The sequence below is a fragment of the Plectropomus leopardus genome, chromosome 12, assembly GCF_026936395.1.
Source record: "Plectropomus leopardus strain MGB_pleo_1.0 chromosome 12, ASM2693639v1, whole genome shotgun sequence".
Taxonomy (NCBI): domain Eukaryota; kingdom Metazoa; phylum Chordata; class Actinopteri; order Perciformes; family Serranidae; genus Plectropomus; species Plectropomus leopardus.
Window position 1 is genome coordinate 15371855 of NC_142187.1, and position 25271 is coordinate 15397125.

Genomic DNA, 25271 nt, shown 5'->3' on the forward strand with positions numbered 1-25271 from the left:
TCTGGTAGATCTTTTCACATAAGGAAGGAAAAATATGTTTGTTTTTTGTATTTTCTAATTTTCTAAATATCTATTAACATCCCCATGTGCTAATGATGCCTTGCTGAACACACTAAATCCAGTTTGACACACAGTATACTATCCTTTACCAGTCCTAATAGTAACCTCTTACTTACAAGACACAACACTCTTCCCTACTTGTCAATTTATCCCTAATTATTCAATATAATATTCATGTAAGGGCCCCAAATCCTATTTTCCAAAGAAAAATAAGATTAAATATCAGCTCCAAGGACCCACTCTGGTGAATATGTTGTTTCCACTGGGATTTGAAATTCCCAACTGGAAAACAACACAACAGATCTCACTTATAGCAAATAGCAGAAACATATAATGTCACATCAAAAATAGATGTTTGAAGAACAATGTGTTGGCACTAAACATGATATCGGACCTCCAAAAGCTTCCTTTAAATAGCCCTGCAGGCTGTAACGCACAACAGGGGCGCTATGACAGCCATTCAATGACACGGTAACCTGCATTACCAGCCTCTATTGCAATGCGGTGGCGCTCCACACATCTTTCGCCGGTCTGGTGTTGGCTGTTCGGGCATAAAGCTGAGAGCTATTCGGTCATGTGATTCCTGCTTTTTTTTTTCCTCCTTCGAAGTTGAAAGGCAGGAGCAGAGCAGTGGAGGGGGCCCAGCTTGCCTTCCTACTGGCCGTGGATGCACCGTTTTCGTCCTTTTTCCACCACATTAGTGTTTGTTTTTCGCTCGACGTGATATTCTTCACTCCAGCCTTTCCTTCACAATGGCGGGGGCTATTATTGAAAATATGAGCACCAAAAAGTTGGTGATAGTGGGTGTTATTCTGCTTTTGTTCCAGGCGTTTGCCTTCATGGTCGGCGGTTTAATTGGTAAGTTTTCCTCCTTACTTTTTTTTTTTTTATCAGCAAACGTTTGTCTTTGTGCGCGCGTGCCTGTTGGAATTTAAATCTTAACGTCTCTAAACGGTTAAAGCACAAACTTTGGAGTTGTTCGTTAAATGTCTCCGCGCCGGCGTTAAAAAAAAACGTTTCCACAAGAAAGAAAACACGGTAGGCGCTAACTTTTCGCTTTATTTGACCGTGTGGTGCTAAAACAATGCGGTACTTTTGACACCGAAGCGAAGTGCACCTCTTAAATCACTGCTTTGTATCAAGGTGTTTGCTGCCTGCGTGCCACAGCCGTTGGCTTCATGCTTTTAGCTAAAAATAATGCATGTTTGTGGGTGAATTTCTCATTTATAACGCAGGAATGCTCCTCAACACACGGAAGCTTTTGTGTTTTTGACTTCTTTGATCCAAACTCGACACTTCTTCCCCCTTTTTTCCCTCCTCATACTTCCCTTTTCTTCCCCCTCCTCACCCCCACCTCTCATATAATGTCTGTCTGCTGTGTGGGCCCCCAGGCAGCATCTCTACCTTCCTTTCACCCCCCCTCCACCCCCCTGTGTGAAGTCTATCCTTCTCCCCAAATCCCTATCGCCTGGCAGGCAAAGCATTCATGTTTCTTCCTCTTCCCCCTACGTACATTTGCATTGAGAGACAGTGGTGCACAAAAACACACAAGTGCACACAGCTGTCAAAGTTGCATTTTGCCTTGAGGACTGTATTGGAGTTGCTGTCGAGTTTCTTCAAATCCACCCACTCACACATGCATAACAGCCACGCGCACATACACGCGCACACACTCACACACACACACACACACGCAAATGAAATTGGGTCCATCTAAAGCACTGTGCAAAAGTCTTAGATCACCATACATGTGTTGTTTTAGCAAAGTTTTAATGAAGATATTTTGATATGTATTTTTTTTTGTCTCGTTATTAAGATACTAAGGACACAATGCATCAAAACACCAAAAAAGGCAGAACAAAATGGCTTCTTCAGACTGAAGTCAATATTTAATGTGAAACATGGAATCGTACAACCATAACAAAAGGTAGCTCGAACAGCCTTTAATGTCTTTAATGCAACCTGGTGTAAATACACCAGAAGTTCAATATTGTAAATCTCATATTGTCTGCCCAATAGAGCTCAAGACATGTGGAAAAGGAGGTCACACTAAATACTTACAACTTTAGCCTGTTGAAGTTTTTTTTCTGAAATATTTGCGTTTTTCATACTGTATTCATATTGCCTGTATGTCCCGATTTTATTTTTGTAAAGAAACACGTAAAATCATTATTACATTGCTAAAATAACAAAGTTTAAAATGGTCTAAGAATTTTGCATAGTACTGTGTCTCAACAGGAGAAGAGTCCCCTAAAACACCAGTCAGCCTGTCTCCGTGTCCCCTGCACTCCTTCTCACTCACTATGTGGCTGGTGATAAATTAGCTTGTTCGGTTCGTTCCTGGCTGAGATGGTTTTAATGAAGCCAGATTCCTTTGTGTTTGCTCGGTGGCCGGGGGCGGCAGGGGTAATTGAGTAGAAAGGGGTTTTTCTCCCCTTGTTTCCCGACAAACCCGGGAACACGGCATGGGGTCAGCAGGCTGAGGGGACAGCCATTATTCTGGACACACTGCAGTGGAGACTGGAGGAGCCAGTGTGCTGCTGGACTCGCAGGGTCACCAGATAATTGAAGGCCAAGGGGTGCCAGCCAGATAACTGGGTTTAATTCAGTCTGGTGTGTCTTCTTTGTCGCTATGTGTGCTTTTTATTTTATTTTTACACAGCTGTTAACACACTTACCCAGTTGAAGGTTCCTTGAAGATAGCCTCGGCTGAGTTTTATGAGTGTGTAGAATGTCTCTTTGCCAAAGGGTGTGTAAACTGTTTGTGGTGTCCACCCTTCAGCTCTCTGTTACAAGAGAACAGATATGATTAGATGTTCAGATAAGTAACAGGCACAAACCATTCTCATCCATACCTCATTTTTAGTGTTTGTATACTTTTACAGTCATCTTGCAGTTAGGAGTTTGAGTTTATTTTGAGTTACTTGTGCTCAGTTAACAACTGAATAAATGCAGAATTTATAATAAAATATGTAATTATATATATATATATATATATATATATATATATATATATATATATATATATATATATATATATATATATATATATATGTATATATATATATATATATATCCATAAATTACATTTATATCATAACAAAAATATAAAATCATATATCAAAAACTGCATAGCTAAGTAAACACATTCACATTCACAGCATTATACAGCCAAAACCTTAATTATTACCAAACTAATGTTAGTGCACTTTTGGGAACCAGGAAATACTGAAATATCCTCTTACTCCTCACAAGTTGGTGCTTGCAAGAAGCACCTTGACAGTAATTACAGCTTTGAGCTTTCTTAGTCATGTCACTTATCTTTTTCCTGAGCTGAATCTGAAAAGTCTGGGCTTTCATGTTCACCCCCATGAGTTAGTACTTCCAACAAGCACCCACTAGAGTAATTACAGCTTATTGAGTGTTCCTAAATTCGTCACAAATGGCTCGGCACATTCAGGATTGGAGTGTTTCTCCTGTACTTTCTTGGAGATTTTCTGTAACAAATTAGAAGCATCTGTGCATTTATCTTCACTCTGCTTTTGTTGGAATCAGGGCTGGTTGGCTTACACAGTTTTCGTACGGGCATTTCAGAGTTGTTTTGCCTGTATGGTTGTAGGGTCACTGTCCTGTTGACACATAAATCATCATACAAATCATAGGACTTTTGCAGAACAAATTGCCTGCAAGTCAGACATCACAAGTTAAGTTTTCCTCAGACCAAAAAATCTTTTGTCCTGGTTCGGAGTTTTTACTTAATTCCCAGGTACCTGTTTGTTTTGGTTTACTATTCAAAATTAAATGCTGCACTAACTCCTGTAGCAAGATTTCCCATCTTGACTGTGAGGTTTTCGGTATTCAAGATTCAATTTTATTGTCATTTCACTGCATATTTGCATGGATCTCATTGTCCACTCTATTGGAGGACTATTTGGGTTGCTGTGATTGCTGATTTGAGTAAGCTTCAAAATGCTACCAGCGGCTTTTAAATCCCCTGCTACTTGGTCGCACACTATACATGTCATCAAAAACATCACACCCGTCCCATCCTGCTGGCTCACAGTTTTTACACAGATGTTGATTGGGCTCTGTTACTACCTCCACTGCTGGCTTAAAGGTGGAGCAACTCTGTCTCTCCATTCTGTGTTTGTACCTTTTTACAGAGAATAGTGAGGCAGAATAACTGGGAGACATTTCTGCCTTGAAAAGGCTTTTGATGATTGTGGTTCCAACACACAGTTTATGGTATTTAAATTAAAATTAATGTGCCTAACACAATTTGGAGAGTAAGGCACCACCACCATCATTAATTTGTCAAAAAATGTAACAAATATAACAGAGTGAAAGATGTGACTGTTTGGATTATTGTAATTGTCAGGTCCAAACCTTACTGGGTTGTAACACCACACAATTTAAAGGAGATCAAGTCGCGTGAATACTCTTTGAAGGTAGTGTTTTTTTTTATTTTGGTGATGTCACCTTCGCAACATGATATTAAAAAAAAAAAAAAAAACAACTTCCATTTAGGCTTTTACTTACTTACACCTCAACTCTTAAACCTCTGATGTCGCTCACACCAGACCTCCAGTTTTATCAATTGGAGAGTTTTTGTGTCTGCATCATAATGACAGATCTTTTCCCAAGCACTGCTAAGATTCTGTGCATAGAGACTACAAACACCAGTCTCATCAAGCTCATGAATCTCAATGCGTAAACAGTGTAATCGGTGCCTGAGAGCTTTCTGGAATTTTCTCTCCCCATCACTTCAGAGAGAGAGAAAGAGAGCCTTGCTCCCAGGCATTTTCTAAACAGTGTTAAAAGTAATTGCCAAAGTGTTTGGACTGGATTTGGCTCAAACCCAGACTGTTGACTGTTCTTAATGGTTGCTAAGATATTAATATTGTCCATGCACAGTTTAATCCAGAGTGCTCGAGCTTTATTTATTGATTTTTACTCAAACTTTACGTGTGATTTATTAGTTTGAGGGGAAATCTGGCTTTGCAGGACCTTGAAACACTTTGCTGCAGTATTTCAATATGACAAAGAGTCTAATATCTCTCCCACTTTATATTTGTCTCACCAGCTCCCAGCCCCACCACAGCGGTCCACTACTTGGCCGTCAAGTGTGTGGACACAATCAAGCATCGGCAGGATTCAAAATGGTTCATGCCTTGGGGTCATGACCAATGTGAAAAGATCCGGACCTTTGATGAGGCCATGGCCAAGAAGATAGAGGCGAACAACATTGTATTTGCTGTCCACATTCCTCTGCATAACAAGGAGATGAGCCCCTGGTTCCAGTTTATGCTGGTGATCCTTCAGTTTGACATTGCCTTTAAGATGTACAACCAGATAGGTGAGAACTAAGGCTTTCTTTTGGGTAAAAAAAGACAACACAGCTCATATTTCTTCCTCAGGCCCTTGTTTTGCACGTGCTAAATTTTTTTCAGTGTCTGATTTCGTTCTGTTTTTTCCCACGTTTCAATATTTTATCTCTATTATTTCTTAATTTTGCACTTTGAAGGCAAATATTTGCGGAGGCTCAATGTGACCAAGCTAGCCTCTGAAATATTCAAATCTATTGTCACTTCTAATCACTCGCATCATAAATTCAAGTGCAGAGCTATTCCAACTTTACCAGTAATACGCCTTGTTACGTTTCTCACATTACCTTCCCTGTAGGACTCAGTGGCAGGATGTTATCATGTGTTCCTATATCAGTCTATTATGGTGAACACTTTAGGAACCCACAGAGATGTGTCTTCTCAGTAGATTGTATTTCTGTTAGACTGAAAGGCAGCAAACAATGATGGATGCCCTGCTGTTTGTTCTCTATAGACCCTTGGGTGTTTTGTAGACTAGCTTGTCAGACACCCTCAAGACAAGTACAAAGAGAGGAGAAAGATAACCTTGACCTGTTTCTTGTTGGCTGCCTCTCAGTATTATTAATTGTATTATTAACCAAATTAATTACATACTTAAGAAAGGAGATTATCTCAGTTCAGGGAATTTTACAATTGACATTTATGCATTTATGTGTTTTTCAACCTTCATAGCTACATCCAGGTTGTCTATAGATCGCTCTGTTGATTGACAAAAAATTCCCTTCCCTTTGACAGCTACAGTTTTCATCCTAGGAAACTGAAATTTGGCAAGTAGAGTGTCTCTCTTTATGTGTGTGAAGGTATGTTTTTGCATTTAATGTGAGTGGGCTTTGGCAAAAAGGCACATAGCTGCCTTGCACAAGATTTTGAGGAAAGATTGGTCATAAGTTCAATGTTAATGTTTTTTTCTGTTTTTTTTTACTTGCCCAGTTCAGCAAGTGAGTCAGAAAACTACTTGCCCAAAGTCAGAAGGCTGAAGTTAATTATCATGAAAAATGACTGCCTTGCTTATCTGCCTGGCTGAGAAACATGGGAGTTTTACAGTCATCCTCTTCTGCCACCCAACTTAACTCCTGATTCCAGCATAATTGAAAAGCTGGCTTGAACTTGATCTCATAAACTTTGTCTTTACCCTCCACCATTTTCTTGCGAGTACCCAATTGATGTTGCACATGCTCCACAAAAAATGTTTAATTCTTATTTTTTTTCATGCTAAATTTACTAGCCCAACGTGGCATTTTATTACCCCATGCAATCCTTTTTGTCGAGTCCTGTGAGCCAAATGATGGCTGTTATTGCCAACTGGCAATAAAGGGGCAATACGTGGATGCATGTGTGTTGTGGCCACAGCTATGACAAACAGTTTCTGCAGTGATTGGAACAATCTCATTTAATTCATACACCTCCGTTGATAAATTGTGTGAGACCCACTTCAGAGTGGCGTTACTACATTTGTTGCTAATTGTTGGCATCTTTGTTTTGGGGGGTCAGACAGTGGTATAAACTGGTGCACCTGCTTTGGCTTTGGCTACTTTGGTCCCCACCTTCCTACAATTTTAACAGCCTTTAAGTAATTGACATTAAAGCATTGAGCATTAAATAAAAGTCAAGCTTCAAATCTTACATAAGGTTTTTCTTTAACCTCTTGAACCAGAGAGCCTTATTTAATGTATAGTCAAATATCTTGTTTCTGTTGTCATGAGAGGAGCCACCAGCATTTTTACTGTTAACTATTTTGCTTCTCCACAGTGTCAAACAACACTGTTGTGAAATGTATCGCAGTGTATAGACAGACCTTTAGCATTAGCTCAGTGCTTAAACGAAAGGAAAAGGGAGAGGAGGAGGGAGATAACTACTATCTGTAAGGAGACAGGGTTTGGTATCCTGGTAGGGTGCTTGGGATCCTGAAAGAAGGGATTAGAGAGGATGATGAGTCTGGATCACCTGGAGAGCCTGGGAAAGAAGTTTTGACATTTAACCACATCCTTCGCTTCATGGCTTAAATGCATAGCGATGCATGTTAATGCCAACTTGAGCTTTATAATAACTTCTAATGTAGAGTGTTATGTCTACATTGACAAAAGCCTGGAAACTTTGATTCATTCACCTTTGGCCAATAAAAAAATCAGCAGAAATAGATGGAATTGTAATCATTTGGAGAACAAAATGTTTAGAAGTTTTGTGGTGTACTTTTATAATACCCAGCCTTTCTGGTCTGGCTTATCTAAACAGTCATGTTGTAATGGTGACCGAGTCATCAGCATCATTTGCTTGCTCACATTCTTGGCCTCAGCGGAAATGTGTTAGGGGGCTGTGGGTTGTTTACTGCTTGGCTGCCAGACAGAGGAGTCAGTGAATCACCCTGTACCACAAGACAGGTCCTTCTGCCAGATGCTACAGACTCATTTTGATCTTTCTGAGCTACGTGAGGTTCTGTGAGAACAAGTGGATGCCAGGGGAGCTGAGTATTGTTGCATTTAGTACAAAAACCAGCTAGTGTTACAGCAGCTGGATATCAACTTTTAAATGGAAGATTTATAGATCGTTTTGAACCTATTGATCTTTGCTTCTTCTACATTTTCCTGGGAAAAGGTGTGCTAGGAAAGAGCCTGCTAAAATGTACAAACTAGCTTGTTTAAAGTCACAGGTGGTTGTAATATAAGAATATAAGTAAAAAGCTAATTGCTTGATGCAAGATACATATCAGGTAATGCATGACCTTGAATTTTGCAGAACTACTTCCTCTGCTTTCTCCATTCTGTCCTCCAGCAGTGTTGCGTCTGACGATAGCTTTTATGCTCAAATTTGACTGCTCTCATTTATGTCTGAAATGCACATTAGATCCAACAGTACACTGATGAGCCTTTTAAAAGCAACTTTTAACATCCATATGTAGCAAACAGATTAAAGAAATATCTGTTACTACACTTGATCTGAGTCTATGAAATGTAATCCTGTCTTCTCTTGCTCTTTTATTAAAGAGCATTTTTGCCAAATAGCAAAACTTAATTGTCTTAGGTAAAACTTGCAGTCTTTGCAGAGTCTTGCATGGGTCTGACTTTCAAGACTCCCTCCTGAAAAGGAAATGTGATGTGCAGAACTGTGCACCCCCAGTCACCTGCACTTATGACTAATTTTTGCTTAGGTATCACAAGCAATGTGATTTAGGAAATACATTTTAAATAAATATTTTTGCTTAATCTCATAATATTGAACGGCACATCTCCACAGTTAACCTGCCTGATTGAAGTGGCTTTTGTATTCCAGCTGGCACAGAAGACTGCTGACAAACAAAGTCAGCAATCAGAATTAAAACATAGTGTGTTTGTTATAATTCTCATCTTATTTTCATATATTTATCATTCAACACCTGCGATCTAAGCTGAACCCAAAAATAAAATTTAGAAAAAATACCAGCCTCCGATCACTATTTTTGCAGGTCATTGCACCCAATAATATTTAGAACTTTAATCCATTAAATCTGTTAATGACAAAACCTAAATAGATTGAATAGGATTCAAATTTCTTGAACTGAGTAGGTACTGGATTCAGTTTTTTAAAAAATTGCTTATAAATGCCAAAAACAGCGGCGCCAGGTCTTCTATAATTAACAAATAGCGTCAGCTCGTCTGTCTCAGTCCTGACCAGACCGCTGTCTGTGCCAAAGGTAGGCGGGTTCTACTCTGCAGCTCTAATGACAAATGAACACAAGGCCATCTCTTCGTTGACTACCTTATCTGTGTAACAATGTGCATCTCAGAGAAGAGGTTCGCCCTTATTAACCACTCCACCCACCTGCCCCACTCCACCCGGCACCAAGCACCCCCTGGCCAGGGTCCAGCAATAACACAGCTGTTGAGGAGGCTTAGTCTCCGTGGCGATTGCGGCTGGACTGGAGTGGAATGTTTGCATGAAGCGAGCTGACATTCGAGGGCGTCTGTCTCGACCAATGGCAGAGAGGAGGGCATTACAGAGACAGTCGGCTGCCAGTTCTCATCTGGCTCCCTCTCCCCCTTCCTCTACTTTTTTTCTCCTCACAGCACAGGCCACTGAGTTTCTTTCTCTTCATTCCAGCTTGTTTCATAACGGCACAAGAGGCACTCTGGAGGGCTGGAGGAGAGAACACTTGGCTTTGTAATGTGATCTAAAGATGCAGTTTTAATAGCTTGGCTTTGGTTGTTTTTGTTGGATTCACTGGGCTGGGCTGTTGGAGACCAGCTCAAGGTCTTGTTGAAGTTTATGTCAAGTAGGAAGTAACCTAGATTTTGGGCCACCGTGGAGACTGAGTCACTGAATATGTTTACATGCTGAGAAATCATCCTGTCAATCTCACTGTTTAGACTCATTCCACGTGACAGGACCACATATTAACACTCAGATGATTTGATCATACCAACCAAGTCTGGTTGAAAATACAGCCCTCTAAAATGAGAACATCACAGCAGTTAGAACTGCAGCCACAGAACTTCTCAGTGATTTAAATGAATTAAACTTCCATCCTCATTTTCTTTACAACTGTACCACTGACAAGGTATCTGGAAATGAGCAGTACTTTTTTCAGATGATAGTGGAGAATGTCTTTATGTCAGTGCTAACAGTGCTGTCACTTTGCTGGTCTCCTAGTTAAAAGGCTGTGGCTGTCTGTCATCAGGACTTAATTTTATCCCTTCAATGGGATAATAACAGCCAGCAGAGTTGTGCAGTGGGGGGTGTAACAGGCATTGAAAAACAGATGAACATGAATGTCTTATTCAGTGTATTTTTTTGCATTTCGGATGGCCCCCAATATCTTCTGCAAGACACAGTGAAGTTTGTTGGATGTAATGATTTTGTGCAAATTGCACATTGATGTGGTGGTATTTATAATACAAATCAGCCTACTCAAAAGTCTTTTAACAAAAAAATGCTTAAAAATATTTGTACTGATCTAAGAGTGAATTGATCCTGTGCTAATCCTTTTCAGAGGAGGGAGCGATGGCCACCATTGACGTGGGCCTGGCCTACAGGGACGACACATTCAGTGAGTGGACAGAAATGGCTCACTCCTTCGAACAGAGGAAGCTCTCCTGCAACTTCACTACTACCAAGGTTTGTAAATGACACACTGTGCCTCATCATTATGCATCTTGAGAATACCAAAACAACTTATTACAGATATTTATGTTATAGTAATACGTGGTATTTCTTAGTTGCCCGTGAGTGTCCTATAAAGTTATCTTGAATTTCAGTTTCCACAAAGGAAAATACTGTTGAGATAATGATGATAAATAAGAGAAACTGGGATGGTTTAATTAAAATCTAAGAAAGTGGAGTGTTTTTGTCATAACTGCTTTTAGCTCTAAAACTCTTTTTATCTTCAAAAACTGGGGGCCAGAAATACATCTTAGGGGGATTAACTCCACCATGTTCAGTGCTAACTGTAATTACTCTTTGTTGCTGCCCTCATTGTTGGCTAATTAACCCCATTTTTGTGCAGGGTTACCGCTGATTATTAAAAAGTCTTAAAAGGCATTCATTTCATTAATCTAAAAATATGGCCTTAGTTGGTATTAAAATGTGCTAAATGAGTATTTCAAGTCTTAAAAATGCTAAGACATGGTAGGTAGATTTTTAAAAAAATCGTTTTTTCTTTCTTTTGTTGTTGTTGTGATGCCTCATCTCAAAATCTTAAATATATTACACTGAATACTTGGGCAAATTAGTGACAAATCCTGGATAATGGATACTCATTTCTTTTTCTTTTTTCTTTATTATTTTTTTATATCAATTTTGGTAATTGTGAAATTGGTCCTAGATTTAATTCTGAGTAGCACTAAAGAATAAAAAGTCTTAATATCCCTCGTGCCTTTTGCTATAGGAAGCTTGTCTATAGGAGCTGGTAACAACCTAACTTAAGGGCACTTTGGCAATTTTTTATTACTGCTGCAGAATTACACCTAGTGTTCAGATGTTAGTACTCTATTCTCTTTGTGCAGACATTTTTTGCAAAGCCTGACTGATACTATAAAATTGTAAAGTATCCATTATCTTTAGATGAATGTGTTTCAAACCAGACACTGTGTGTTTTTACAGACCTTTGAGAATGAGGGACGTTACTATGAGTGTGACCTGCTGCCCTTCATGGAGGTCGGCAGTGTTGCCCACAAGTACTATCTTCTCAACATCCGCCTGCCTGTGAATGAAAAGAAGAAGATCAATGTTGGGATCGGAGAAATCAAAGACATTCGCCTTGTTGTAAGTTGGCATTTGATTGGGACTTGTATATATGAAGCTTTTTGATTAATGCTGATTAATGCTATTGAGGGACAACACAAATAGTTGACAGTGATTATCTCTCCTTCAAGAGCATCCACCAGAATGGAGGCTTCACCAAGGTTTGGTTCGCCATGAAGACGTTCCTCACACCCAGTATCCTCATCATCATGATCTGGTACTGGAGACGGATCACCCTCATGAGCAGACCTCCTGTGCTGCTGGAGAAGTAAGGCACACCCTCAGTGCTGTCCTGTGTTCACCATTGTGTTGCTGGCACCATATTTATTATTGTTAGAGAGTTATTCCATTTGGTGTCATAATTCCAGCTAAAACCATCATTTCAAGATGGGTAACGACTGCAGTTAAGAACTTGGTTTCAAATCAGTGATGTGAAATGCTCTGTTTAAAGGAACACAGCTAGGCTTGTCACAATAGTTATGTTATGGACTTATCGCACAAAATATATTCATGACCTCAACCATTTTGCTGACCGAGATAGTTCCTGTAGTGTCCGCATGCATATTTGTTTACAAAAGAATGCCTATCATTTTAGCCAACATGATGCCAGAAAAAACAGTAGGGTTTTTGCAATTGATATAAGACATTACACAGTGATTTTCCCTTTTTCCCCCTCCTCCAGCCCCGCCTATATGCGTGAGTGCAAAAAAGTAATTAAATAAAAAACACTTAAAAAGTGTAGTTAACAGGTAGCCTGCAGCTTCACTTCTGTAGTGTAAGATGCACAGTCCTGATAGTCATTAGCTTGCCAACACATGGCATCGCGCCCAAAAAATCCATTATTTGTTGTTTTACCCTCCAACAACTTCATCCTCTGCTCCCTAAATCCACCAGCAAACAACCTGCCTCTCAGGCCATCTACCCCCGCAAGCACACTGGCTGTGGTGTTCAGGCACTTCACTAAGCTTTTATATTATTTGCAAGAGCCATGACTTGGCTTTGTTTTTGTTTGGAAAATTTGGAGGAAGTCTCAAATTAAATAACTTTGGGCTACCCCTTAAAAATATAGTATAATTTTATAATTACTTGTATATTTAAAAAACAACATCAGTTGAATACTTTTTCATACTCTAATTCCAATGTCTGAATATTCTTAAGAATTAAAACTTTTTTGCTGTTTGAAAGTATTTATCATCGTACTATTATGTTGTCATTGTATCAGTGGCATAAATGGTCGCAAAAACAATCAGTCAATCGTCACATGGATTTTATACAAGGTCCAACTCTAGTGAGATGTGATCCTATCAGCTCCTTTAACTTCTGCACCATAATTTATTCCCTCTTGCTTCTTCTTACGTTGATGTCTGTTGCTTTATAATTGTCCATGTTTTCGAACACAGCCAGGACCTACAGCAATGGTTTCATTTTGCACCCCAGAGGCTCTGCTTCAGAACCTCTGCTGGGTGAAGGCATATATTAACTATGGATGAAATGTGCAAGTGGGGCATGCTAACTCTGCAATGAAGGTCACCTAGATCAGAAGGTGCTGTTCATCAATGGTCAGAGGGGGATGTTATCCATAACCTTTAGCAGGTCACACTCAGTGTTGTAATTGCATGTTAAATTTTCATTGAAGTGGTGTTATCAAGCAAATCTGTGAGAATAGAGATATAGGCCACTTAGTTACTGACTTTAAAACATAAGAGGACCTTCATCTTGCCATATTTCCTCTGAAAAAGTATATATATGTTGGGGGGAAATAAGATTTGAAACATTGGATATTTGTGTTCATTCCTTAACCAAACCCCATGAAGGTTAGAGCAGCAAATACAGGTATTTCTGCCTGAAGCAGATGGTTTGAATGCCATGCTTCGGAAAGTTGAGGCTCTGCTCATAGCCCAGTGTTTGTCTAACCCCCTGCCGTGCTGGGAAGACAGATCAGTAAGAGGCAGCGTTCTGCGCCACAGGAAGTGCCTGGCGAAGCGTGAAACACGTTACAAAATCTGCAAGCTAGCACTCAACCGACACATGCTGCATACACACATTCAGGACATACACACCAGCTCACTGAGACGCCACAAGCACACAGACACACGCAGTCAACATCTCTCTCTCCTTCCCTCTGTATTTTCCGGCTCAAGGCTCTTATTCCCAAATGACCAGCAGGCTCTCAGGAAGTGCGACTTGTACCCTATTTGTGGACAGTGGATGATTTTTTCATGCTGTAAAAGCTGTACCAGAGTCTCCTTTCATGCTAGTCCACAGAGGTGTCAGAATGGAACACCTCAGACTTTCCTCTAAACTAAGAGGACCGATGTGAGGGGGAACTCTCACTGTGGAAAAATGGTCCAGGATGGTATAATTCATGGTTAAACTCTGGTATTACTTCAACATCCATTCACTGCATTTTGTGACATTAGAAACTTTTCCTAAAATTGTAATCTGAAAAATGCTCTGGGTTTAAAGGCAGAGATACAACAGACATTGTGACTTGTCACAGAGTGAAAAAAGCACAGATGGGATTAAAAACATTAACTATGGCTCTGCTGGGTTAAATGTGACAGTGAGTTAGCATACACAATAGCAGAGCCCAGGAACTGGCTCACCCAAATGGAACGCAGATGTCATTGTTATTAGCAACACCTGTGCTGTTTCTGCTATCACATGACAAAATGTCCTATGTAAAGGGTATATTTAAAGAAGTATTTACTGGTTGTAGGGCGTTTTTTTTTTGTTTTTTTTTCTTCCTTAAAACTGGGCTGTCTATGCATTAGAAATACCCAAATATTACATGACCAGAGAAAAGAGAGGAAAACGGCTGTGGTATTTACTTTTGCTCAAGAGTTAGAAAACCTACAACTACCAGAATGCACTGCGCTGCACCAGACCAATAAATGCTCCCACTGGTAGGTGAGGTAATGCGTGTTGCCCATCCCAAAATCAAAATGACCTTTCAACGTTACAAACAGTCTCATTTTATAGGTACACTAATAATGTTTCTTAAAACATTTTAGGTATAGGAAAGGAAAGGCAGTAACACAATCTTGGTTTATATTTGATCAGCACTGCTTAGTTTTCTCATTTTTATTTCTCATTATTATTTTTCAAATACAGGAAACAGTATGTTGACCACTTCCTGTTAAGAAATCCTTGTTTTGTAGGAGAGAGAGAGAGATACAGAGAGAGATACAGAGAGATACAAAAATGAGAAAGTTCAATGTAAATAACTTTTGTTTTGTGTCGTCCTCTAAATTTGAGCTGAGAGATGAGTAGGGAGATGTGGGCTCTGGTGAGATGGAGGAAAGTTTTCAGTTAAACTACTCGCATTGGTGTGATTAAGAGCTGGTTGAAAAACAGCAAAGTATTCCTTTAAGACCTCTACCACGGGTTTTCATGCCATACCCTTTGTCTTATTCCACACACATTCACACAGATAGATATCAGCTCCAGCTCTCCTGTCTGTGTTGGTGGTGCTCAGGACACATTCCCTGCATACCAGTCAAATGTGGTTCCACTCAGTTTGCTCTGTAGAACATCGCTGACATGCTGTCTGGAGTGGAATTGCTTAGAACCTGTGTCACATTACTGCTCTTAGTGTATGCGGAAAAAACTTTCGGACCCACATATTTTCAGGTTACCTTTTATCTTTTACCTTTTACCACCCCCCCCCCCCCCACACACACACACACAGACACACAGACAGACAGACAGACAGACAGACACACAGACACACACACAGACAGACACACAGACACACACAGACACAGACTTCATTCTGTTTTGCCCTCATAACTATCTATCTATGATCATCCTTTCATCTCCTGGCTGCGTGCAGGGACCTGCTGCAGATGATTCAAGATGATTTATACTGTCTGGGCTGTTTCTTAATTCATTCCCCCTTATTTCCTTATTTCTCTCTACATGTCTGAATTTCAAGGTTAGGGGAGGCTGGCTGTAATAGTGAGAACATTTGGAAAGGTAGTAAAGTATGTAGAATTGATACGTCAGTGGGGACATGCCGTACTTGTACTTGAATGGATAATCTAATCAATAATGTCCCAAGATCTAATGAGCCTGCTTGGGCAGACGAGGATGTAGCCCTGCTCTAAAACATTGATTGTGTCAGAGTAGAAAATGTGGTCTAGATTCATGTGGAAACCCTGTCAATTAAAGTGACCCTACATTTGATCTGCCAGCACTGTTCAGCACTACACTTGTTTTATTGCAAAGATAAGTTTCATAGGTGGTTTGCGTCATCTATTTTTCTTTCTGAACACACCAGCATGATTGCTAATGCTACAAGAAGTATTCTACTAGAGATATGTATTTAGATTATAACAAACCTATTATTAAGCATTGATAGATATATTTTAAATGCAAATGTGTGGACGGCAATTATGATGCCACAAACTCGTCAAAAATTGTATAATCCTTCTACCCTCATCTGTTGGTAATGATGGTTAAATATTATGGTTTTAAGACTGTTTTTGCTCCCTCAGGGTAATCCTTGCTCTGGGCATCTCAATGACATTCATCAACATCCCAGTGGAGTGGTTCTCCATCGGCTTTAACTGGACCTGGATGCTGCTTTTTGGAGACATCAGGCAGGGCATCTTCTACTCCATGTTGCTCTCCTTTTGGATCATCTTCTGCGGGGAGCATCTCATGGTACTGTACACGGCGCCATTTAACTTAATCATTGACATGTTTTTCTTATTAAAAACAAAAATACTTTCAGATAAAAATGAGAAAAGTGCTTTCTTGAAGGAATGCTTCAGCACTTGTACGTCCTTTCCTCTTCCTTAGCCCACGTTAAGATAAACTGTGAAGCATTACCAGCTTGTTGAAGAAGGCTTTTGAGGATATTTTTTTCTCATCTTGAAGCCTTAAAACCTTCATGAGTTGGGTGGATTGGCATACAGTATACAAAGTTAGTGTCCTACCTAACAACCACCACTTTATAACCTTCAAAAAAAACACTGTGTAACATAAAAATTAGGGTAATGGTAGGTGTATTTGCAAATACACTTAAAGGAGCTCCATATGACAATCGGAGCAAATTTATTCAGAAGTTGTCTGCACATGAGCAGCTTATAGTGCAAACAGAGTTAAAATTGTTTACCAAGGAGGGAAACTGGGGGTAGGCACTACTCTTCCACGGTGACACCTTCTCGATATCAAAGCAACGGCAATGTAAGTGCAGTACAAGAGAGGTGGTGATTAACTAGCCACTAGGATACTCACACAAGACTCACATGTACTAACATGCACGTGCATATTACAGCGTGACTGTATTCTCTGCGCAGGATGCCATTACTCCACTGTATCTTCACAAAGCAAATGGTGGTTTGCTGTTATATAATGATCTGAATGTTGTGTAGGGCTCCTTTTACACTGTATTACTTGAATCTGTTAATCTTTAAATCAGCCTATGAAATGATAACCAGTGCCTTTAAAAGATGCATAATATAATTGCATAATACCTAGTATTTTATCACATGGTGTTCGTTATTGATTGTCTACAAACAAAATTGCACATTTTCTGGTTTAAATAACAAATATTTCCATATTTAGTTGATGTTAAAACTTGTCAATTTTAAACAAGTTAGGTGTTTTGTGGAAAAATGTCTTCTGTCACTGTCATTTTTATCCAGGAAAGTTTTTTTTGCAGAGTTGGTTCTGGAGAAGTGACGATGTGTGAGAGTATTGCAGGTCATCAAATTCTTCCCAGAGCGTGACCTGCATCACACAAAACATTTGTAGGTCACTTACGTCTGTCATCTTGCCTGTAGCTGGGCAGTAATGGAGATGGTCAGACATTTTTCATGCTTAAATAAACACATCACCCACAAAATGACCATTTGTACATCAGTCACAGTTGAGTTAAATTTGTGATCAATCTCATGCCTCCACTGTAAACCAACGATAGAAAATTTAGAAAATTCCTGACAAAAAAGCTTAACACGTTCAACAACAACAAAACTAAATGAAAACATTTGTTTAACAAACTCTTAGAGTTGATATAACACACGAGGTCCCCATGGATCCTTAAAGTCTTAAAAGGCATTGAATTAATTAATGTAAAAATAAGGCCTTAATTGATGTTAAAATGTCGTAAATAAATCTTTCAAAAGTCTTTAAAAATGCTCAGACATGGGAAATGTGATTTTATGAATTTATTATTTGGGTCTGTCATGCCATTATTTTCTCCCAGATAATCGTGAATCTAGTACATCCTATCTTTACATTTGTTTTGTCCTTTTCTCTCAGGACCAGACTGAGAGAAACCGTTTCTCAGTCTACTGGAAACAGGTTGGACCGATAGTGTTTGGCTCCTTCTGCCTCTTTATCTTTGACATGTGTGAGAGGTAAGGCCGCTCTGTACTACTTTGAACGAGACACCTATTTTACAAAAGTGTTAAATGTCATTATGCAACACATTAAAATTCTGCTGAATTTTTTATTTCTATTTTTGTACTTAATTTCCACATGCTGTGCATATTCAATGCTTTTTGTAATGAAATGTTATGACACACTTGTTTTTTTTCGTTTTGTGCCACCAGAGGGGTCCAGCTGACAAACCCCTTCTACAGCATCTGGGCGTCTGATGTAGGAACTGAGCTCGCTGTATCCTTCTTAAACTGTGTTTGACAGCAGTATCAGGAATAGAGCTCCTGCAAACAGCCTGTCTGACAGGTGTGATGCCGATGAGAAACCCTTAAGAGTGTAAATAGCCAAATCCTGTTTTTCAGTTTAGTCTCAGTTCAGTCTCTGAACAAAAGTATGTCTTTACTAAACGATGCCAAGGTGTCATGACTTGATGCCCTGCTTCTGGGTTTTGCAGTACATCTAGAAGTTCCCTCACTTGGCTTTAGCATGAACTGGAAACTGATCTCAAGATGAGCAAGATGAGAAATAATTTAGTAATGCCATATGTGAAAAAATTGCCCAGGGTCTCAAGATAATTTATGAGTGTGTGACTGAGCAGTGCAAGATTCATCAACACACCTCTTCAGAAACAGCTGCCACAGACCCTGCTTTTTGTCAGTCTTTTCTCCCCTTTTTCCTTCTTCTTCTTCTGAGTCCATCTGGGGATGTCAACGGTTAACCACCGAAAATATTTTTGACCGGTTACACATGTAGGTGTATACATTAATTTTCAAAGATGGATAACAAATTCTCTGAAATGGATACGGTTGCACTGGAGCCCTTGTTGGAACAGTACAACAGCTAATGTCAGCTTCTGGGCAAAAAAGTCTTTGGTATTCAGTGCTCCAGAGATATATTCAGCAATGTTATGTTGTATACGACACTATTGACCCCAGAGTTAACTTGTATAGTGTCCAGGGTGTCAGATTTTCTCGTCAGTCCTCTTTAACACTTGGGGGTGACAGACTCGTGCATACAGTTTAGCTGGAAAACCTGTGCATCAGTGACACAGTATGCAGTTTACTTTAGGATAACGTTACAAAAGACCTCACATTTATTTTTCATTTCTGACTGCATGAGGCATTCTGCTTCCTCAAACACAAAGTTTACTTGATTTGGGCAGTCACTGAAGTGATAGTTCGGGTTTTTCGAAGTGGGGCTGTATGAGATATTTATGTATTGTCACTGTATTACATACAGTGGCTGGCAGTCTGTGTGCTCCCAGTGTGCAGAAACAAATGGAGCATGCACCCCATAATTCAGCATCACCATGCTGTATAGAGGGGTTGATATCAAAATGTGTTTTAGCCACTTTTAAAAAAAAGCCCAGCCAAAAAATACAATATGAGTCTAAGTGTTTTCAACTTGAAGTTTTCTTTCTGTCGAATTGCGTAACAGCACTTTCTGACCCAAACAGCTGTCCAGTGGCTGATGAGAAATGTAGTGCCAAAGAATATATAATATAATATATATATATTTTTTGGGAAGGCCTTTTTTTAAAGTGGCTGAAATACATTTGATAGCAACCCCTGTGGGGTGTGCACCGACTACCATCTACTGCATGTAATACATTGACTATACACTGGTATCTCATACAGCCCCACTTCAAAAATGCTGAAATATCACTTTAATGTCAAGCACTGGTACCACTTGTGTTTCATGTCATTTTGCGCTTTTTTTTTGTTACCTTGAAAATTAATGGTCAATAACTGATTATTGGGTGTTGGGCTGCTGAAAGCAAAATGAACTGCAACTGACATCCCTAGTCTCGTCAAACGGAAAAAAAGGTAGTGTTCCTGAGTCTCAGCAGTATGTTGAAGACTGTCATTAGTTTGCAATGTAATGCTACATTCTGGAGCATATAAAGTTAAAATTGCATACCAGTACACAAAGCATAAAGTCTGCTCGATTTACAATGATGAGTGAATATTTGTGGAAAAAGAACTGGAATAACTGCATCTTTCCCATATATCCATTGTATTCACCACTACACTTTTTAAGGAGATTGTTGTTTGGTTATTTCCTTGACTGGTGTTACCTCAGATGGCATTCATTATTGTGGCAGGGATCTGTGCCTGCCTCTACTTCCTCTTCCTTTGCTTCATGGTTTTTCAAGTCTTCCGCAACATCAGTGGTAAGAGGACGTCCCTGCCCGCCATGTCCAAGGCCAGACGGCTGCACTATGAGGTGCGTGTTTTTATCTGGCAAGCAAGTGTTTTCAGCTGGCAAACTTGTGCATTTCTAACACTTCATTATCATTAAAAACCCTGAAAACAAAACAAAAAAACATTTGTTCATGACAGTAAAAAAAAGATTTCTCTGTTAAACAGAGTTTTGGTTTTTGTGTTTGTGGTCCTCAAGCTTTTCATCCTCCACAGTTGACTTCATGTTGAAAGCATAACTCAACCCCTTTATCGCCCTTTAGGGTCTGATTTTCAGGTTTAAGTTCCTCATGCTGGTCACTCTGACCTGTGCTGCTATGACTGTCATCTTCTTCATCATCAGTCAGGTAAGTGCCACTGTAATGAAAGAAATGCTGTCCACAGTTTGGAAGACTATTTAGGTGACATTTGAGACATTTCTTCTTATTTCACAGTGACTATGAAAGCTGTTTTGCTGCTGTCCCAACACCTACAAGGCTCCATCCTAGTAACAGTAACACAAAAAGTGTCTTTTGTCTGTGTACAGGTGAATGAGGGCCACTGGCACTGGGGAGAGCACACAGTGCAGGTTAACAGTGCCTTCTTCACGGGCATCTATGGCATGTGGAACCTGTATGTCTTTGCCATCATGTTCCTCTACGCACCATCTCACAAACGTTATGGAGACGAGCAGTCAAGTGGTCAGTGCATCACTGGTAACCTAACATTTCTACTCACTTTATAAATAAGTGACATGGAGAGAGTATCAGTAATAAATGCTCTGTACTGCTTTACAGTAGTGCAGTATAGTATACTATAGTATACGTAACATTCAGCAATGTAGCAGTTAAATGTTGGATATTAGATCAACAAAGAATGTATTAAACTACATATTACAATACATTGTTTATTTATTTCTTAGTTGTGCTTTCACATATAATTTACATTTGCATTAAAATGTTTTAAATTTAGTTGTTCGGAAAGGTCTGTTAACACTCATTGCAAATTCAGTCCAGATTAACCCTTTTGTTTGTTTCTCACATTACATGGGGACAGTTCACCCCAAAATCAAAAATACATATTTGTCCTCTTACCTGTATTGCCATTTATTAATCTAGACTGTTTTGGTGTGAGTTACTGAATGTTGGGGAATTATTGGCTGTTGAGGTGTCTGCCTTCTCTCCAGTATAATTGAACTAGATGGCTTTCAGCTTGTGGGGCTCAAAGTGCCCAGAAAAAAAAAAACATTTTAAAAACTCTAGCAATGTCTCTTTCCAGAAATCACAACCAAGTTACCCGAGAAAATCCACAGACCTTGTTGTGAGCAGTTTCATGTAGGACCCATGTTCTTGCTACAAAACTACACCCGGCAACCTACTGAGCAGAAGGAATGCAGAGGGGCTTTGACCACCACAAGCCAAGTGCCATCTAGCTCCATTATTCTGGAGAAAAAGCAGACATCTCTATGGTTGATATCTTCAGCACTTGACAACTCGCAGCAAAACAATCTCGGCTGATGAATGGCACTACAGGTGTAAGGAAACACCAGTTTTTCATTTTGGGGTGAACTGTCTATTTAGGTTTTGACATCTTGGAAAATGTACAAATGCAGTAGGGTCAATAGTGCTATTATTGAAAAATAATTTAATAATTATTATTATTAGTTTGCTATGAAGTGTTACACAAACAAACCTGAGCCATAATTTCATTGTATTGAAGTTATCAGTTGAATTAGCGTCTCAGTAGCTCACTTCATTCTGATGGGGAAGAAGTGTCGGCCCACTGATGTAAAGCTGCCTATTCATCTGAAGTTTGTTTTTGGAGGAGGAGGGGGGGTTGGTGATTCAGAGGGACCCAGATTCCCAGGGGAAAGAAGGGTCTCTTTGGCCCGAGAGGGTGATTCTAATGGACACCAGGCTTCCTTCCAGATAGAGAGGAAGGCAACAGTGAAGAGGGGTGGGGGTGGGTTTTAGAGCAGGGAAGTAATGAAAACCATCCATCCATCTCCTGACGTCAGTGACGTGGGGAAAGAAAAAGAGAGTTTGAAGTTCTGGAAGTTTTCCCTGAAGTGCGTCAACCTATCACATGGGAGGGGCGCCTCTCTCCAAGTTTCAGTCTCTGTGTTGATTTACTTAATCAGCTCTCAAGTTTCACTTCTGTTTCAGAGAAGCTGAAAGAATTTAGGAAATTCTGCTAAACCAACTTGTTATGCAACAGATTATTGCCTCCAGTAATACATGGGAATTCTCTCAATGAGAATTCAAAATATGTGCTGTTTAAATGTTTTGTGTTTATGTTATGTTATTGGGGATTTAGGCGTTGATGATCTGTCATCTTTATGTGTGCAGGAGATACTGGGCCAAACAGTGGAGAGGACATCCAGCTGACTACTACCATCACCCACGTTGATGGCCCCACTGAGATCTACAAGATGACTGGCAAAGAGGCCCAGGAGTAGATATCCCACTGTTAGACTCCCCTCTACTACCTACTGCTCCAACCACCCCCTCCCCTGTATATGTAACCAAACAGGCTTTCTCTTTACATCTTAAAACAGCATCATAAGTCCACTGCATGTAACCTAAAGCCGCGTTTCCACCAAACACTTTCGGTATAGTACCCTTAGACCCGTACTTAATCTGAACAGACATGCATCTAACCTCAAGATCTGTTAAGCTTTTCCACCACAGACGGTACTGAATTAGATTTTTGGTTTTTGATACTCACTGCTCCATTCAGCTGTCGCTGTATTTCTTTTGCACCAGCGATACAGAGGACGTCTGCATCTTCTGAATCGCAAGTGGTAACCTTTTGGACTGAAAAATGAAGCCAGTATGGAAGTATGAAAAACTGCGGTTCCTCTAATGGCCACTTCAGGCTGGCTGCAAAAGGGAGTGCTTCCTCAAAGACCCCTATGTTAAAATGTCCACCTTTTATAGCAGAAATAATCATCTTTTAGTGGGTCATAAAATGACAAAGCAGCGTTCTGAGTAAGTTGTTCTAATTTACGGAAACATTGTGCAATAATCCAATTCACACCTTTTCTCCTGTCTCATTAGTGCTGCTGTGCTCAGGTTTTCTGATTTTGTTTTGACCTAGAAAATCTGTTATGGTCCGACATTTGCATTTCTCAGGTCATAATGTCCTGTTAAAATCTTTCCTCTGCAAGTACGTAGACCTAACACAGTGTTCTTACAACAACAAGCACCTCTCTGTCCACACTGACTGCGTTAAACATGAACCTTTGTAACATCATGTTGACAAACAAATGTATCTGTCAGCTGTGCGCTCATGTAAACAAACCAGTAGGTTATCAGCTGTGCACTCAAGATCACAGGCTTAAGAGGGTACCTTCTAAAGATGGATGTCCAGCTGTCTTTCTGTTCTTTCTACTTTTTAAAACAGAAAAGCGTTTTCATTGCGATATTTACTGGAAATATAGTCAACACAAAGCGGAATATTTCAGCTCTGGTTTGCAGGTTTGCAGTTTGGGTTCAGGTCATTGATTAATGCGCATGTGTACAGGTCGGACAAGTTAACTTTGCTCTCATAGCTGGCCGGGTTTGGTCGGGTTTTAAAAAACCCTGATCCATGCATCCCTAACTGTTTCAGTATCTTGAGCTAATTTTCCCATTCATGACAACTGTGCGGGGTTTGAATTTTTATAAAAACGTACCTTTTTATTTTATTAGGGCCCAAAGTTCTACATTTTTAAGAGCGGGGATGCTTAAGTGACGGGCTGTCTGTGAGGAGTCACCATAGTCTGTGAGTCAGATCCACCCTTCTCTCCAACCTCTCACCCAAATATGGCCACTTCTGGCTTCCGACAAAAACCACAAGATGGCGATGGCCCAAATGCCGAATTCGAGGCTTCAAAATGGCTGTTCAAAAACCAGTGGTTGACATCATGGTGGCTGAAATGTTTACAGTCGCTGTTGCAATTGATTGGATATTTAAAAATAGTGGGTTTGTTCATTGAGTCCTTGTTGAGCAAGAATGATGATCATTTGTTGCCCAGTCAACAGATTGCTGTGTTTATGGTTCCAACTTCTAACATTGGATCAGTGTGCTGGATACTTCAACAGAGGGATGACTAAAAAATGTTACAGAATGGAGCAGTTCTATTGATACCGCATAAATAATTGTACTAATGTGTAACAAACTGAAGTGAACCGAACTGCTTGGTGGAAACGAGGCTTATCAGTCCCAAAGTTCTTGTCCTCCAGCAACAAACCCTCAGCTGTATGACTTGTTACGTGCCACCCTGTTTCCAAATTGTATCTCTAAAGGCTGAATATTATCAACACTCCTATCAGTCCTTTTCATTTCACTGTGGAATTTTTTCTTTTATACTTTATGTAAACTATGTTGTGTGTGTAAATGTTGCACAACACTTTTGACGCCAAAAAAAGAGATTTGAGTATAAAGAAAACCATTTCTTGGTCGTCAGAAGTTGCATTTGGCAGCCGTCTCACTCCTGTTTTTGAAGAGCAGTGTGTTTAAACGGAATCATTTGTAAAGACCGGAGCTTTTGGCAAAAATGGACAGCAAGATTTTGCGGATATATTTTAGCTGCTCAGTTTGATTTTCTGCTTAATTAGCTGTTGTATTCTAAGTCAAGACCTTCGTCATAAATACATATTCTTCCATAGAGTAGATCATGTTTAGTACTGCTGTCAACTTTTCAAGTGGAGATTTTTTTTGTTTTAATATCATGGGGGAAATGTACAGACCACATAGCCACTTTGGGAAACGCATACTGTATGTTCATTATGTTACAATGTAGATATCTATTTTTTATAAAGTGCTCATTTTCAACTTCACAAAATATATGCATCGAGCTCTATCAATGTTTTTGAAGTTGACTGTAGCCTATTATACATGGTTCTTAGTTTGTTTTTGCTTTTTATGCTAATTTAAATAAAAAACTTTTACTTAATACCTTTGTGTATTGTCATAGTGTGTGCTCTGAATGATTGGTCTTTAGATACAAGTTCTCATTTTCAGTTTTTTCTTTTTTTGTTTTTGTAAGTAATTTAAATAG

At 39.6% G+C, this 25271-nt stretch overlaps 1 protein-coding gene across 4 annotated transcripts; it reads left to right on the forward strand.

Moving 5' to 3' along the window:
- Positions 1-558: 558 nt before the first annotated feature.
- On the forward strand, positions 559-25166 carry wls (Wnt ligand secretion mediator). Of its 4 annotated transcripts, none has more exons than XM_042497835.2 (13): positions 559-918; positions 5144-5416; positions 10408-10532; positions 11517-11678; positions 11789-11925; positions 16157-16325; positions 17928-18025; positions 18221-18284; positions 20130-20273; positions 20512-20595; positions 20775-20928; positions 21506-21761; positions 22576-25166. In XM_042497835.2, the coding sequence occupies exons 1-12, from the start codon at positions 813-815 to the stop codon at positions 21742-21744; spliced, it is 1755 nt and encodes a 584-aa protein (XP_042353769.2). In that variant the 5' UTR covers positions 559-812; the 3' UTR covers positions 21745-21761; positions 22576-25166. The 4 variants fall into 4 exon arrangements, with proteins under 4 accessions (XP_042353769.2, XP_042353768.2, XP_042353771.1 ...); XM_042497834.2 differs by having other exon boundaries at positions 560-918; positions 20775-20943; XM_042497837.2 differs by lacking the exon at positions 21506-21761 and having other exon boundaries at positions 570-918.
- The last annotated feature ends 105 nt before the right edge of the window (positions 25167-25271 follow it).